The 15,817-nt window shown below is 43.9% G+C and overlaps 1 protein-coding gene and 1 long non-coding RNA gene across 2 annotated transcripts; both read right to left on the minus strand.

Moving 5' to 3' along the window:
- Positions 1-127: 127 nt before the first annotated feature.
- lbx2 (ladybird homeobox 2) lies at positions 128-2,564 on the minus strand. The gene is made up of 2 exons (XM_061834729.1): positions 1,895-2,564; positions 128-1,061 (listed from the first exon to the last, which is right to left on the minus strand). The coding sequence occupies exons 1-2, from the start codon at positions 2,238-2,240 to the stop codon at positions 547-549; spliced, it is 861 nt and encodes a 286-aa protein (XP_061690713.1). The 5' UTR covers positions 2,241-2,564; the 3' UTR covers positions 128-546.
- A 6-nt stretch (positions 2,565-2,570) lies between these two features.
- Positions 2,571-7,694, minus strand: LOC133508552 (uncharacterized). Its single transcript, XR_009797088.1, has 3 exons — positions 6,389-7,694; positions 5,581-6,302; positions 2,571-5,094 (listed from the first exon to the last, which is right to left on the minus strand). It is a non-coding gene; the product is annotated as an uncharacterized LOC133508552 (long non-coding RNA).
- Between the last annotated feature and the right edge of the window lie 8,123 nt (positions 7,695-15,817).

The raw sequence follows: 15,817 nt of genomic DNA on the forward strand, positions 1-15,817 counted from the left end.
TTAAAAAATATATTCAATATAATATATTCGCTTGGACTTTTACTCCATCAAAAATGTTGACACTGTTCAATTCGTCTTTAAAAAAAATCAAAAAATCTCTTGTTTTGAAATATCATATAGCCTTTATTTACATGATGATGATTAAATACATTAAAATTCTCATGTCGACCTTTTTTTTTATATATATTTCTCTATTTACTGCATGTATATACAGAGAAGGAGTATAAAAGGCTGCAGTGGCTCATCATCATCATCTTCATCATCTTGATGATGGCCTTTTAATACCTCCTGTCAATCATCCGAACTGGTGTCCAAATTTAAAAAATAATAATGAAAGGTGATGAACTATTAAATTGTTTATTAAAAGAGTAAGTCCTCTTCAAAGTCCCATAATAAATTAAATTCAAGGAAAGCATAAGAAGAAAAACACTCCCCTTTGCTTTTTTTTTTTTTTTTTTTTTGTATTAATATCCGTGCAAAAGTTTGGGATTTGGAAATGCCCCGTTCGAGATGTCTTCTGTTGTGATTTTCGGAAAAGGGAGGCTGTCAGTCGTCCACTTCGATCTCCTCGTCGTCCTCCGAGAACTCGTCGGTGGTCTGACCGCGGGACGAGGAAGGCGACTGGGGGAAGATCCGGTGCGAGGACGACGAGGAGGAAGGCGGGGTGCCCCTGGCCGGGGATCCGCCCGGAGAGCTCCCGTCTCCGGCTTCCCCTCCCGCCCGGCCTCGGCCTCCCCCCGCCGGGGCCTCGTCGGCGTTGTCCATGGCGACCAGCTTGTGGAGCGTCTGCGGCGTGATCTTCTTCAGGGACTCCACGTCGGCCTTCATCTCCTCCAGGTCGCGCTTGAGCTTGGCGCGCCGGTTCTGGAACCAGGTGATGACCTGTGCGTTGGACAGGCCCAGTTGGCCCGCGATCTGGTCCCGGTCGGCAGGGGACAAGTACTTTTGGTACAGAAAACGCTTCTCCAGCTCGTAGATTTGATGGTTGGTGAAGGCCGTGCGCGACTTCCGACGCTTTTTCGACGCCTGCCGCTGGCCGAACGCGTTCAGGTGCTCCCGACCTGCGCGGGGGTGGGGGAGGGGGGGGCAATAAAAATGAAAATATGATCAGCATCAGCAAGTCCCCACGACATGACTGTATCAAAAAAAATGCATGAAATATATTTTTCCCCTCCCAATCCAATACCCCTACCAAATTCACAGTTGCAATTATTATTTTTTTTAATCATTCATAAGCATCTTTCACGTGGAGATATTATCGATGATAATCATCCACACAAGTGCACTGTAAAAGGGACCGATTGCCTAATAAGGTCATAGCAAGTTTATTATATGGCATCGTGTCATTCCGCACAATTTTTTTTTTTTTTTTTGCCTATAGACAATTCCCATCTATTTTCACTTATGTGGCATATTTATTTAGTTACATCTCGCGACGTACAAATCTTGTCAATGGGCTTCCGGAGCACAAGCTTCTTTATTATGATTTATTTTTCTTCAAATTATACACGCTTAAAATGCGCAACTTGACATTTTTAGGTCCAATTCTTGCGTGCAAGCAAATCGTCCTCCTTATCGATGGTGTTGACACGCAATTTCGCCGAGATCACCCGTGCAGGTCCGCCGAGGCATGACCCGGTTGGACATTCCTCGACATTTCTCCACCATGTACAACTCTTGCACTTGTAATTGCAAAGCAAATGGGAGTATTCGTACGTATTGACGTCACAATCGCTGATGCGAAATTAGGTTAAAAAAAAAAAATCGGCTCTACAATCTACATTTGAACGCGTCTTCCTACCCTAGCGAGCGATAAATGCACATAACAATATGTGTCAGTTTTGTCACCAAAGGAGCTCGAGAATGTTCTCCGTCCCTTCGTGGACTTCCTCACCTTCCGCCGCCTGGATGACGTTCACCTCCAGGCCCTTGAACGTCTTGCTGGCCAACTCCTCCAGGGCGCACAGCGGCGACGACGGCGTGCTGATGCCGTTCCTGGCGGCGTTGGCGGCGGCCACCTTCTCCAGGACCCTCGGCCTGCCGGGACAGGCGGCGGACGGCACCGGGGAGGCGGCGGACTTCTTGACCGACGGCTTGCTGAGGATGTCCTCGATGCTGAACGGCGTCAGCGGCTTGTTGGAGAGGGCCGGCGGCGGCAGCTGGTCCAGGGGGGCCCGCCTCCTGTCCTCGCGGGCGGACTGCAACACGGAGCCCGCTTGCATGTCTTTACTGGAGGTCATCGCCCGGAAGAAGAAGTAGAAAGTTAAAAAAAAAAAAAAACAAACGCCGTGAAGCGTCCACAAGTGGTTCCTGATAACTTTTTTTTCCCTTTCTTTTGGGGTGCTAAAAGTGTGTCCGCGTTTGAGCTCGCATGCTGCCGCGGCGCTCGCTCGCGGCCCCCGCCCCCGTCAAAAGCGCCCCTTTAGTCCGCCGAGCTCCATGCAAATGCCGGCCAAGTAGCAGCGGACTTGGGAGTTTGGGGGGAAAAAAAAAGGAGGAGAAAGAGGCGGACGGAGAGGGGAGAAAGGGGGCGAAAGTGTCCCGGAGCACAAGCGAGGAAGCACGGGGGGCGCTTGCTAACGAGTTGCTGGTGATTGGCCGAGGCTCAATTAGAGCGACTCGACGCGGCTTCGATGACCCTCCACCGCGGCCCCCGCGCGTCTTAAAGGGCCGCGCCCCAAAAACCGCACTCGGAGTCCGGCCGCAGGAGGGGCGGGGGAGGGGGGGGGGTGACTTGGTGGGGGGAGGAGGAGTCTGCCGCTAAGCCACCAGCGCCTCCTCAGCAGAAGGATGCTGACGACGAGGCGCATTCGAATGCGCTGAGAAAGTATTACGCCCACGAACAAAAAAAAAGAAAAAGAAAGATACCCCCCCCCTCCTCCTCACACAGTGGTTGGTCAGGCGACAGGCGAGAAAAACAAAAACAAACAAACAAAAAAGTAATAACCTACGTTTTGTGATAAAAAAAAAGTTTTGCCCTGAAAAATGACAGTAAAAATACAACGTGAAAAGAAAATACACAATAATAACTTTTCCGAGTAGCATAGCTATAAATAGGGATATTTTATAGCTATTTTTTTTATGTATAGGTAAGAGGGGAGGAGGAACATTTTTTTTAGATATGGTTTACTAGTAGGCCCTACTATATACTTGCACGTTAACATAAATTACGTGGATTATTTATGTAGCATATAAATGAAGAGGGACAAGATATACAGTAGTTAAATTGCAAGGGAAGAACTATTACATTTCCAATTTTGCAAATATTATTCTTATGTAGCTATACGGGTTGCAGACAGTAAATTAATGATTTTTTCAATGTAATTTTTTTATTGCTATGGGTCGCCCTATAAGTATATATTGAATTAAAGAAGGGCATTTCATTACGTTTATTAATTACTCGAGGTGCTAGTTGTTTTTTTTTTGGCATTTCTGAAAACATATATTTATGTAAAACATACGGATAGCTCACAAACATAATCGTGTTTTTTTTATTTGTATTTTTTATTCGGCGTCAACGTAGGCCTGCAGCTCAACTGCCTGAAATCATAAAATACGAAAAAAAAAAAAGGACGCGCTGCAGTTCTGGGCAGGCCCAAAATGTCCGCGTGGGGGAAAATTGCTCAATTAGCGTTCGAAAACAAGAACGGAAGGCCCAAAGTCTGAAAGGTAAACGTTGCTTTTGATTTTGATCACCTGGGAGCACGTGCACGACGCAGCGTTTTTGTTCCACAGTGGGTGTGTGTGTGCGTGTGTTGTTTTTCAAGAGCGCGCCTTGCTCGCTGGTGGTCCATTTGGACTTTGTTGTGTTGTGTACCCAACATGACCATATGGCGACACGAGGAAGCCATAAAACAGCAGGACTTTCTATTAACGCTGCTTTATTTATTCTGTTTTTTGGGGGGCGGGTCTTTTCTTTTTATTACGAATTATTTCAAGGGCGGGGGAAGTCCCGCTTTGTTAACATACAAACCTTAAAAATACAAATAAAAATAAACAAAGGCGGCCAATCTCATTTTGAACAAGAGTGAAAAATATTTAATTTGTTTTTAAAACGCCGACGTCGATGAAGACGATCCTTAAAAATCTTCAAATTATTACCACGACTGTTTATTTTATTTTATTTACATTTTGGAGATGAATTATTTGACCCCATCCATGATCAACTTAACCTTTAATTGGATGACTCACGTTTGGCGTTTTCGTTGCGCTCGGCACTTGCCTGTAAAGTGGAGGGCTGTGTGTGTGTGTGTGTGTGGGGGGGGGGGGGGACAAAAAATATGCGTGTGAAAATGTGTTACAAGTCGGACTATTTGCGATTTTCCTCCTAATATTATAATAAGATTACACAGGACTAAATGAGACGTGATGCAGCAGCTCCAGGTAATTAGTCGCGACTTAATTAAATGACAGGAGGTTTTAAATGGACGAATTACGAACTGAATCATAATTAATGTGCAAAACGTAAGGCCAAACGGCGCCTGTGCCAGAAAAAAAAGCAACACAAATGACAGTTATTATTGCATACATCACGTGTTTAGTCATAAAGGAATTGCAGGGTAAGCCTACTTTTTTCGATTTCAAAAGTCTTGGGGCATAAAAACATTATTTTGATACATTTTAATAGGCGTGCATTGGAAAAAAAAACATCCACTGTAAAAATATAATATTGTTTTCACATCGGCAGACAAGCGGACACGTCTACTCACTGGAAAACCATCCACGAAATCTGCAGTGAGCAACGTTTGCGTCCACTCGTTTTGCTTCGTGCTTTACGACTACATAAAAGTCAATTGAGATTTTTTTTTTTAATAGTTTTGACTGAAAAGTACGGAAAAGGATAAAAGCCAATCGAACGTTCTATAAAGGCCTCGTCCACACTTGTTCCGTGGCGCGAAGAACGTTTCTTTCCAAGCCGTCCTCGAACGCATCCTTGTCCTTGTGACAACGGATGGCAGGTGTTCGTTCGGGCATTATGTTCGGCGCCGCTGGACGGGGCGGTGACGTGTTCCCCACCGGTCACGTGGGCGCCTCGGCGACAAACCCGTGAGCTTTCATGGGCCATTGTTTTGCTCCACTCGCCGGACATCATATCTGAAATAGTAATTACATTTGTTAAAAATATTGATAATAGGACAGACAAAATTGGACGTGCTTTGCATCTTTAAAAAATTAATTTGAAAAAAAAGGTACACCCAGCAATGACGTCATTAGCTAGCTGGCTAATGATGTCACGTTTACAGGTGTAAATACAGTATATATATTTTTTAATCATCAAAAGGTTAAGTCTTACACTTTTATATAATATATAATTAATCATCTCATATGATTGGTACACTGTAAACGCTCCTCGTGTGACAATGAAATGCTGGTAAAAAAAAAAAAAAAAAGTCACGTTTACAGGTCTAAATACAATACAGTAGTTTTTTTTTTTTTTAACCACCAAAAGGTTAATTCTTACATTTTAAAAATATAATTAATCACTTCATATAATTGGTACACTGCAAATGCTTCTCATATGACAGTGAAATGTTGGTAAAAAAAAACAAAACAAAACTGAATTTAGTGATGTTTACTCACCTTGGGAACATTCATAGCTCAGATGACTACATCTAAGAGATTAGAATGACATTAATAAAAATAATGGACTGCAAAAATATAGCAATAAAATGTGAAAAAAAAACTCATATTGAACAACACTAGATAAAAATAACTGAACGAGTCAAATGATTTTGTGCTCAAGATATAAAATGAAATAAAAGTTTCCTGAATTAAAAAATATTTTGTGCAATAGGAAAATAATAGCAAGATTTTTTTTCACACTGGAAAAAAATGCACTAAATATATTGGGGAAAAAAAGTAGATTTAAAAAAATATTGCCTATAAAAATAATTAAATTGTGGAAAGAAAAAAATAAAATATAAATCAAAAGACAAATCAGTGGAATTGTTGCCTTATTAAGAATTGGACATAGATAACTAAAACCACCTAGAAGTGTTCACATGCTGGAAAAAAAATGACATATGAAAGGCAACGTATAAATGAAACATTTTGCACACCACTCAGGTCCACGTAGCTCACTTGATGTTGACGAAAACGCGCTTTGCCAGGCAATCCTCAGTTATTGTACTTGCAATGAATGAGACACAAATCAATGAATTTTACAATTTACCAAAGTATCATGTAATTGTTTTGCAGTATCGCGCTAACCTTGCGAGGAGTCTGCGGCGTGTATTTTTCTGTTTTGCTTGGCCTCCATTCAGGACCATGAAGGCCTATCTTCTCACGTCGCCGGCCCCTATCTTGGCAAATGAAGACAAATGTTGGTGTGAAAAATTCGCTTTTCTGGGGGCAGGGGGGGAGAAGATCCCTCGGACAAATTAATCACCGCAGTTCTCTCCTCGCCCGGTGGGTCCCCGACGTCGCCCGCGAGGTAACGCGGCCGGCTTGACGAGCAGGTCTTTGGAGGAGCGCCGTGACGCCCCCACCTCGCGGATTGGCCTCGCCGAGCCCTCGGCACCCCTCTTGACATCAGGATTTCATTACGACCCCCCCTTCGCCCCAATTCGGTCCACTCCATCACCGCCGCCGCATTTTCCCCTCTTCTTTGCCCCACTTTGCTCCCAAACCAAACGAGGAAATCGCTGCTCTGCTCGTTGACAGTCTCCCGAGTTTGGGCCGTAAAGATAAATGATCCCAAGTATTAAAAGTTTAACGCCCCCCACCCCACCCCCATCCGCGGGACACCCCCAAAAGCGGAAGGGTCACCAAATCCACAGGAAGGTCAAACAATCACCTCAACTCTCTAGAGCGCCGGTGTCAAACTCGAGGCCCGGGGGCTAGATCCGGCCCGCAAAGGCGAATCATCGGTGTCAAAATCCGCAATTCTCGTGGAAAAACATGTCCCGGCATTTCAAATTGTCATACGTCATCAATGAAAATGTTGAGATATTATCGGCATTTTTGCGTTAGTAAACGTGAACAATGGTTGAAAAACCCATTACGCTTGATTTGTGATTCAAAAAACTAGTTCATAAATTCCATGTGTAAGTATAATGAGGGCGGCACGGTGGTGCAGCCGGTAAAGCGTTGTCCTCACAGTTCTGAGGACCCGGGTTCGATCCCGGCCCTGCCTGCGTGGGTTTCTCCAGGGCACTCCGGTTTCCTCCCGCACCCCAAAAACATGCAACATTAATTAGACACAAAATTGCCCATAGGTGTGATTGTGAGTCCTGCTATTTGTCTTTACGTGCCCTGTGATTGGCTGGCAACCAGTTTAAGCCGTACCCAGCTTCCTGCCCATTGAGAGCTGGGATAGGCTCCGGCACTCCCCGTGACCCTCGTGAGGATAAGCGGCAAAGAAAATGGATGGATGGAATATCATGAGGCGATTCAGGTTTTCTACAATTTCGCCATAACGGCCCACTACAAAAATGAGTTTAACAGCCCTGCTCTATCGGGTTCCGAACGACTAATATTTTTTTCAACATGTTGACTATATAGTGATGAAAGCTGATCAATTGATATAATTTTTTTGTGTGATTAAAAAAAATTTTTTTTTGGTCCGTTAATGACATGATTGGTTCAACAAGAATTATTTGAGCAAGTTTAGGTTCAAACGATTATGTCAGAAACTCGCAAAATATACAACGAGTCAGTCTGGAAACTTGTTTTGTGTCATATGACGTGGAAAAATCAATAATAATAATATATATATATATTTTTTTTTTTTAGCAGAGGATGTTGTTCCCCAAAATGGCGTCCCTCGTAGATAGATGGAAATTGATTAATTACGCAAGGGAATTATTCTTCCACAAATGCAAAATAAACTACAAATATTGTGTTTTGATTAGCATTGGCACATACTGTAAAACATATTGCAAAAAAAACAAAAAAAAATTACTTCCCCTTTAATAAACAGAAGACAAATTGTTGATGTTAAACTTTTATCAGGTGTTGGGTTCAGAGTTAAGGGTGACTATTTGCAAAAGATAAAATATTATTTCATTTTATTTTGGTTTTCAGAGACTGCCAGGGATGCGTTTATGTCACGATGACCCGTCATCATTGTTCATTTGCTAAAAAGAGAAAAATAATAATGTTTTTTTTTTTTTTTTTAACCGACAGAGGAAGGCAATTTTCCTTAACTAGAGAACTGAAAAAATATTGACGTTGCTTTTTTATCAACACAAGATTATTTGGCAATTTTCCTTAGTGCCGGTGGTTTGTCTTTACAAGCAAAAGTTTTAACGTTTGGCGTCAAATCACTTCCCGTTTACACAAAAGGAAATAATTTTTACGCATTTGCATTTTGTTCCCCGACTGCGTACAATTTTAAGACAACCGTGATTCGAAAACCAAAGTGGGTGGCAAAATGTGATCCCCCCCAAATTAATATAAACCACACCAAATCCACAAATTGAATCAAAGCGGTAATAAGTATTCCTCCGGTTTGCTTGTACTTTCTCCCGCTTTAATGGAACATGGAAATTGCATTAAAAACACATGTGAGAAACATAAATATGGCGAGTGTGAAAACGGCGAGAAAAGCTGTTTCGGCCCGATCCCCGCCATAACTTACACTGTCACGGGCGGTTCGTAAATATTAAAGAACGGGCTCTCGATCCCCCCCCCCCCCCAAGGACTCGGTGGAGTTTTATTTTTCTTTCCTGGGTTCAACATCAGCATCAGGACGGCGCGCGATGGAAAGTTTGTTTCCCCGTTTCAAGCTGAAGGGGATTTTTTTTTTTTGCGTCGCGTTAGCCGTTTTGCTAATTAGCGACGGCGAATGCGGCGGTAATCAGTCAGCTGTGAGGCCAATTATCGGGAACAAGTGAGGAGTTTGATTACCCCTCCCGCATTAATACGCCACGTGTACGCAAGGCGGGAATATTATTCGGGTTCACTTTTAGCATATCCCGAAAGTCTCGATTCAAATATCGCAGGAAACGTTACCAGTCTTGATCGTAGCTAGCACGGACGGCTAAGTGGAAAATCCGGTGACGTTGATACTTCCGGATGAAGTCCATGTCAAGCGTTCAGGTCATTTTTGGGATGGAATTCTTCAATTGGGGAACTAACAATGTTGCGGTTGCAAGTTGAGATGACGTGAGAGGTTTTCAGTGTTGTCGTAGCGCAACAAGCCTTCACTTACGGACTCAAGAGATTTTGGAGTTGGGGGGCTGGTTCTGATTGCGGAAGATCAAATGAGACTGGGTTAGATTGGGCTAGGTCTAGAGGTTCTGCTTCCAGAGGCCTTCACCAATGGAATCAGGGTTCGTTAAAGAGACATTAGCGACTAGCGTTGGTTTGGTTTCATTGGCCTTAGGCTTTATCGGGATGTATTAAGTCAGGATGGTCTGTGATGCTCTCTCCAACGCAGATCTAGTTATTTCCGTGGGCCTGAGTCAGAACCGTTGGAGTATGTCCAGAAGCATGATCTACTCAAATCAGGGTTTGTGGCTTCAAGAGGCCTCCAATAATTAATTCAGCTATTAGAGTTAGGTTTGTCACAGTTGCCTGTACAGTAAAGCCTCGGTTCTCGAACGACCCAGTTTTCAAACAAATCGGTTTTCGAACGAAAATTTCGAGATTTTTTTGCTTCTGTTTTTGGACGAAAATCGGTACTCAAACGCCCCCGACAAAAACCCGTAAATAACATATTGCCCAGCCAAACCAGCTGACCCTCGACGCATTTTGTTGTTGACAATTCAAACGCCCCCGAAAAAAAAAAAAAATGGAAAAAAACATGACGCGCGCGGCACAACCAGCGCACTTTTATTATTCTCTATAACGCAGCCTCTGTACACAGACGTGTCCCGGTAGTGACTGTTGTTAGTCTTCTTATGGAGGACTACGTACCGTATTAACCCCCAATCAACGCTCCAAAGAAGGCCCGTTGCGTGTTTAAAGTTATTCTGCACTTTTGTTAATTAAAAAAAAACTTTACAAAGCCGGGGGCCGAGTCGCTACAGATACAGCAATGCGCTCCCAGCCTACCGTACGTTACTACTAAAGCATATATTTTAAGCAAAAAAAATATATATATATTTCTTAAATGATTTTATTATATAAAGCATTTAAACTATACATGTATTTCTACCATGCAGTTTATTATCAGGAAAAGCAAAAAAAAAAAAAGCTTTAAAAAGCCACATTTTTTAGGCTTGGAACGCATTATTTCTTTTTCTATTCATTGTAATGGGAAACATCAATTTGTTTTTCGAACAAATCACTTCTTGAACTGTTTTTCTGGAACGGATTGTGGTCAAGAACCGAGGCATCACTGTACTAACGCAGTTACCTTTGTTCCCAAAATTCAGTTGAATATGTTCGAGAGGCCTCTGCTCTGAGTCAGACTTGGTTGTGGATGCCATCTTCAGTGGAGTCGTGGTGATTTCCACAGGCGTACGCTCATGGAATTAGGGTCTCTTCAAAAGACCTGGTTTACAGTGGAGAGTTTTTCTTCTGACGTCACAATGACTTTCGCAAATCAGATCGAGCGTTGGCTGCAGAGGCCTGGGCCTTTAGAGTCGGACTTGATCCAGAGGCCTTACCCAATGGAACTTGGGGGAGATCTACGGGCCTGTCACTGTGGAGTTGGCGTTGGTTCCAGTTTTTCCTCTTCCAGCGGAACGGCGCTCCAAAGACCTGGGCGAAATGAGTTGGAGCGAGGTGGGTCCAGAGGCGTTCATTAGAATTTCGGGAAGTTCTTGAGGCCCAGGGAGAATAGAATCGGTCGGGTAAGTTCAACTGACTGCTCCTATGACCTCATTAAATGTAGCTCGTTTGGTATTTGCTGAGGCTTTGGCTGAGATCGACGGGCGTGATTCTGTCGAGGTTGAGGGACTCCGCTTTCGGAGTTTTGGCTTCTCCCAGAGAACCGCTAGCGTAGTCCGAGGGACTTAGATTTAAGTGTCAGGCGCAAGAGCTTCAAGTCAGCCTGAACTGTTAGCGTGCGGCACGACACTGAATTTCCAAACACACGTTGACAACAAAACAAAAACAGCGCCTCCTAGCGGCGGGACCGGGGCAGCCCTCCGGCGACCACGCGGGCCGTAAGCGGCCGCAGATGAAACGATACCGAGATTATCGGGACGAAAAAAGCCTCCCGGCCTGTCACGGGGATGCGGAGCGTATTGTACGTCCGCATGTATTGAACACAAACCTGTCACCGTGCGCGACAGCCCCATTCATCACGCGCAAAGCCAAAGCTGTCAGGGGCACAAAGCGTTCTATCCGGGGCCAAGTCCCCTTCCCCCGTTTTCTAAGTGACAGCCCCGAAATGAACACCCGAGTATGTATTCAAATGATTTGTTTTTCCTGCCTCCCTCGAAGCCAATTTCCAGAGGCTAATAAACCCGGCGAATATTTCACGTCAAGGAAAGGGGGGGGGGGGACCGCCCCCCCACCCCCCTCGCTAAGGCGTGGTGAAGTCCCGTGGGCGGTTGCCGTGGGAGACGGCGAATCTGTAATTTAATTTCAACCGAGGCAGGATTCTCCACGGGATGATTCGTCCGAAGCGAAGCCGCGAGGGAGGAAGCCGTCTCCAAATTCACTGCTACAAAAGCCAGACAGTCCAGAGATCAAAACAAAGACCAGTTGGGCAAAAAGACCAGGAACTGAACCTCCATTTTGGAGTTGTCAAACCTCTTTGTGTTATTATTATTATTGGGGTTTTGCCATCTTCCATAATAAACCAGTATTTAAAGTGCCACTGTCATGAAATGCAACTTTTTTAGGATGTTATTAATCCCATTAATCCGTTTATTCACCACAAAACATGATATTGACGTATATGGCTTTTTGTTTTTCCGAGAAGAAGCAGGAAGGGACGTACAAGGCGGTAGCGCACCAAAGCGGTCTCGTCTGGTTATACAAGTTTTACCTGCTGGAAGGTAGCGCGTTGTTCCTTCGCGTTAGCCAAAATGCCGGGTCGTTGTATTGCTGGATATTCCTCGGGGAGGCGGTTTGGCCGCGCCGTCGTCACTCGCGGTCGCCGTTGTTCATCGCCGCCGCGTAGGTGGACTGGGCGGGGAGGTGGCTCGGCCGTGATCCGCATATCATCGAAATACGGCTCGAAACGATAGGGTAATATTGAATGTCGAATGAGACTTCCGCAACTTTGCGCATAGATGACGCGCTCTCTGCTCAAATAAATTTTTTCGTATAGACATTGAAGTGAATAATGTTATATGTATTTTTCATGACAATATCTATTTTAGAATATTTATAGGGATGTCAGTTGGACTTTTGGGTAATTGCAAAAATTTTTTGGTCGTTTTTGGCCCATCAACGGAATAGTCCAAAAGTCTTAGCGTAAAAAAAAAGCTTCACGTCACTTCATTTCCAGAAACTGTGAATCATCATTACAAAAATGTATTTGGACAATCTCAGAACAATAACCCCAATATTACAGATACGATAGAGGGCGAAGTCAGAGGTCGAGCAACACTGTATTTGTTTACACGGCGGTAAACAAAAATTGTCGAGCCAGATCGACCATGTGGCCACGTCCCTATTAACGCTACAAAAACTCAGTTTAGGATGACAAAAATTAAGATATGAAATGGCTATAATATTACTTAAGATGAGCAAAATTATCTGCCAAACGAACGGGAAAATATGGCTTGGTAAAATTTGTTAAAAACGCAAAACCCCAAGAATTATGACAATTCCTGTTTGAAGAAAAATGTATTCGTAAGACGAGTTTGAACCCTTAATTCAGTGATACTTTCATCTACCACAAGAGGGAGCTTTTGTACCATTTGTGGTAGGAGTACCGCACTTTTTGGCTCACTGCGCTCACGCAAAATCGGCTCGGGATGAGCAATATTTTGGCAGATGAAGAACAAGCATATTTGCCCTCGTTTTGAGATATTATCGTTAAATTTGAGTTTTTGGGGCATTTACAGAACAGAGAAGAGGCCGAAAAACACCGTCTTCTTTTACCACGTTAAAAATGAAGTTGAACGAATTTACGGTAAAACGGAGACCTCCTAAAAAGTCTCGTGTCTGCTCTGCGAACATTTCAAAAGGCCCCAAAAACGAGCGCAAAAGCGGGCGAACGCGCCGGTTTGTGTGTCCCGAGTCAGCCGCGGCTCAGTAATGACCCGCAAATCCGGAGGCGGGCGCGCTCCGCCGCTCTCGACAGGCCCCGGCGTCGTTTCCCGAGCGTCGCCGGCAATAACGGCCGCTCAACAGGCCCATCAGCTTGATCCACATCAGATCCGCGCGCCGTCGCGAACGCCTAACCTATTTACGTCCTAAAGAACCGCAGTCGGCTAATGAAACGGCCCGTTTCTGAGGCGAGGCTGTAATCCAATCAAGGCTCTTCTTACACGAGGGCGATATTGGATGAGGTTTGATTGTTGTTGTTGCCGTTTGACGAACATAATGAGTCTTTTCAATTACAAATTCATAAAGGCGCCATCAACTCGGCACGGCTTCTCCTGGAAGTGTTCGGCTCTGTTTTGTGTAGTGACACGCGGCCAAACAACAACACCTCCGACGCTGACATTTAAACGTCAGCGACTTGTTCGTCTGGAAGTCGTCACGCCGGGAACGTTATTGCCGCTCGGATTTTCGAGATCGAAATCCGGAAACGGCCGGCTTGGAATCATCACTTGAATCTCACTAGTCAGACTGGAGGTGGAGCTGATGGTGTGAGATTCCCAGGCTTCGATTAAAAAAAAAAAAAAAAAAACAGAAAATCTTACATTACCTTACATCCTAACGCTTGGAATTTGAAAAAGCAAAAAAAAAAAAAAAAACAAATGGGAAAAATAAAAAATAGAATTTAAATTCAATTTGCACCACAACCAAATTTCCATACTGCCTTAAATTTATAGGATATATATTTAAATGTGCTGCATTTTTTATAAATACTCATATAAGCTAGTCACATAAAGTATTTTTTTTTTACAATTTAATATTATTGATATTTATTATTACTTTATTTCACTAGTAGTGTTTCTGAAAAATAATGAAAACTAGTAATCAACCAAAATACTACCAAAAATGGTTACTAATATTCTGAATATTATTATGAACTACAGGTATTATGAATAATTATTCAACATTACTTCTATAACTCTCTCTCTCTCCATCCATCCTTTTTTCTGAGTTGCTTATCCTCACAAAGAGCGCAGGAGTGCTGGAGCCCATCACAGCCACCATCGGGCAGGAGGTGAGGTACACTTATGATTATTATTATTAGTAGTAGTAGCAGCAGCATTAGTAATATATATATATATACACACACATCTGCACATTTTTATATATATTTTTTTACATTTTGTAGGCCGCACGATTCCTCACTTTAAACTGCTCCCTTTGCACAATTGACATTAACACACTTATCTATATAGATTTGACATCTTGCACGACTTATAAGGAATATTTCTTATAAGAGGAAAATTCTCTCGTTCTTTGTTCCGAACATCGCACCAAGGCAGCACCGACCGCCGGAGGAAAAATTCCTCGCGCGTTTTCACACACCTGGCCACGAAAGCTGATTCTGATTCGGAACCGGTTGCCAGCCTGTCGTGCCCTGCGATTGGCTACCAAAACGTAACTTAAAACATTGAGTTGTTTAAACCGACTCGTTTTTGAACCCCCCCCCCCTGCAACACTTCGGCCTAAAAGTTCACAAAACAAACACCCCGTCCATGAAATTCACTCCTCCACCGAGCTCATTTGGAAGTCAACCCACTATTCCCTGGTGTAGAACCTTGCCCCCCACCTCCCTCCCCCTCTTGCGCTTTTATTTTTAATCAACCTCTGAAAGATAGCGTTGTTAAAGCTTCCTGCGTCTGTGGCGGCGAGGTTAATGATTTGCGCCGTCCGTCGAGACACGGCGGAGGGACAGATCAATGCACCTCAATTCCCAGCGCCGCGTGTTCCGTCTCACTTGCCGGGCCGCGGTGAAAGGGAGCGCGGAGGCGACACTGATTGCGGAGGAGTGGAACGACAAACCCCCCCCCCCACCACCACAACCCCGCCCCCGCCCCCGCTAATGTGCCAAAAGACTCATTTTGCGAGCAAACACTCTGGAATTAAAGAATGTGCGCTTATGTTCACGTTAAGCTAGTCAGAAATCACAGAGTATGAGCAACATCGTACAAGGACAAGAAGTTGAGCTGCAAAAAAACCCCTCCAAACAATAAAAATACTAAAAGTACGAATTAAAATTGATTGTATTTTGCTAGTTTACAAGCAGGTTATGTGTTTGGGGGATAGTACAGGATTTACATGAAATTAGATCATAAAACCATGAACAAAAATGAATTTGTGAAGAGCAGACTAGACACCTATCCCTTTATTTTTGTTTTTTTAGACATGCATATATGAATAGTTACGCATTTAAAAACGGTACTCAGTATTAATCAATCACATTGCGTCAGCAGCAAGCTTTGGGGCTGCTTTTCGACAGCCGGAACTGGTGCTTTTTTTCCCAAGGTGGAGGAAATTATGAACAGTTCCAAATACTAATACAGGGAGTCTTCGGGTTAAGACGGTCTCGACCTAAGACGTTTCGACTTTACCACTCCCGTCCTCCCGTCCGCCAACTCTTGGCCCCCTTTGTACGCCGGGAGTATCTTTGCATTTTTCGCCCTCCTTTTTCGACATTATCGCCCCAAAGAAGAAAGCTGTGTCTTGTAGAAATTCTTCTGAAGCCACGAGAAAATCCATTACCATGGAAACGAAGCTCAAGAGCATAAAAAGATCGGAGGAAGGAGAGACCCCAACACCACCGAGGCTTCCGTCGGTCGACCGTGGTGACAATTATTAAAGACAAAGCCCGTATTTTAGCGCG

This window comes from Syngnathoides biaculeatus, chromosome 11, assembly GCF_019802595.1.
Source record: "Syngnathoides biaculeatus isolate LvHL_M chromosome 11, ASM1980259v1, whole genome shotgun sequence".
NCBI classification, from domain to species: Eukaryota; Metazoa; Chordata; class Actinopteri; order Syngnathiformes; family Syngnathidae; genus Syngnathoides; species Syngnathoides biaculeatus.

Excerpts from the sequence above, each read along its gene's own strand:
- lbx2 (XM_061834729.1), bottom strand. The coding sequence starts at position 2,240 with ATGACCTCCAGTAAAGACATGCAAGCGGGCTCCGTGTTGCAGTCCGCC. Across the intron at positions 1,062-1,894 it reads CGTCATCCAGGCGGCGGAAG|GTCGGGAGCACCTGAACGCG; the intron begins GTGAGGAAGTCC and ends ACCCCCGCGCAG.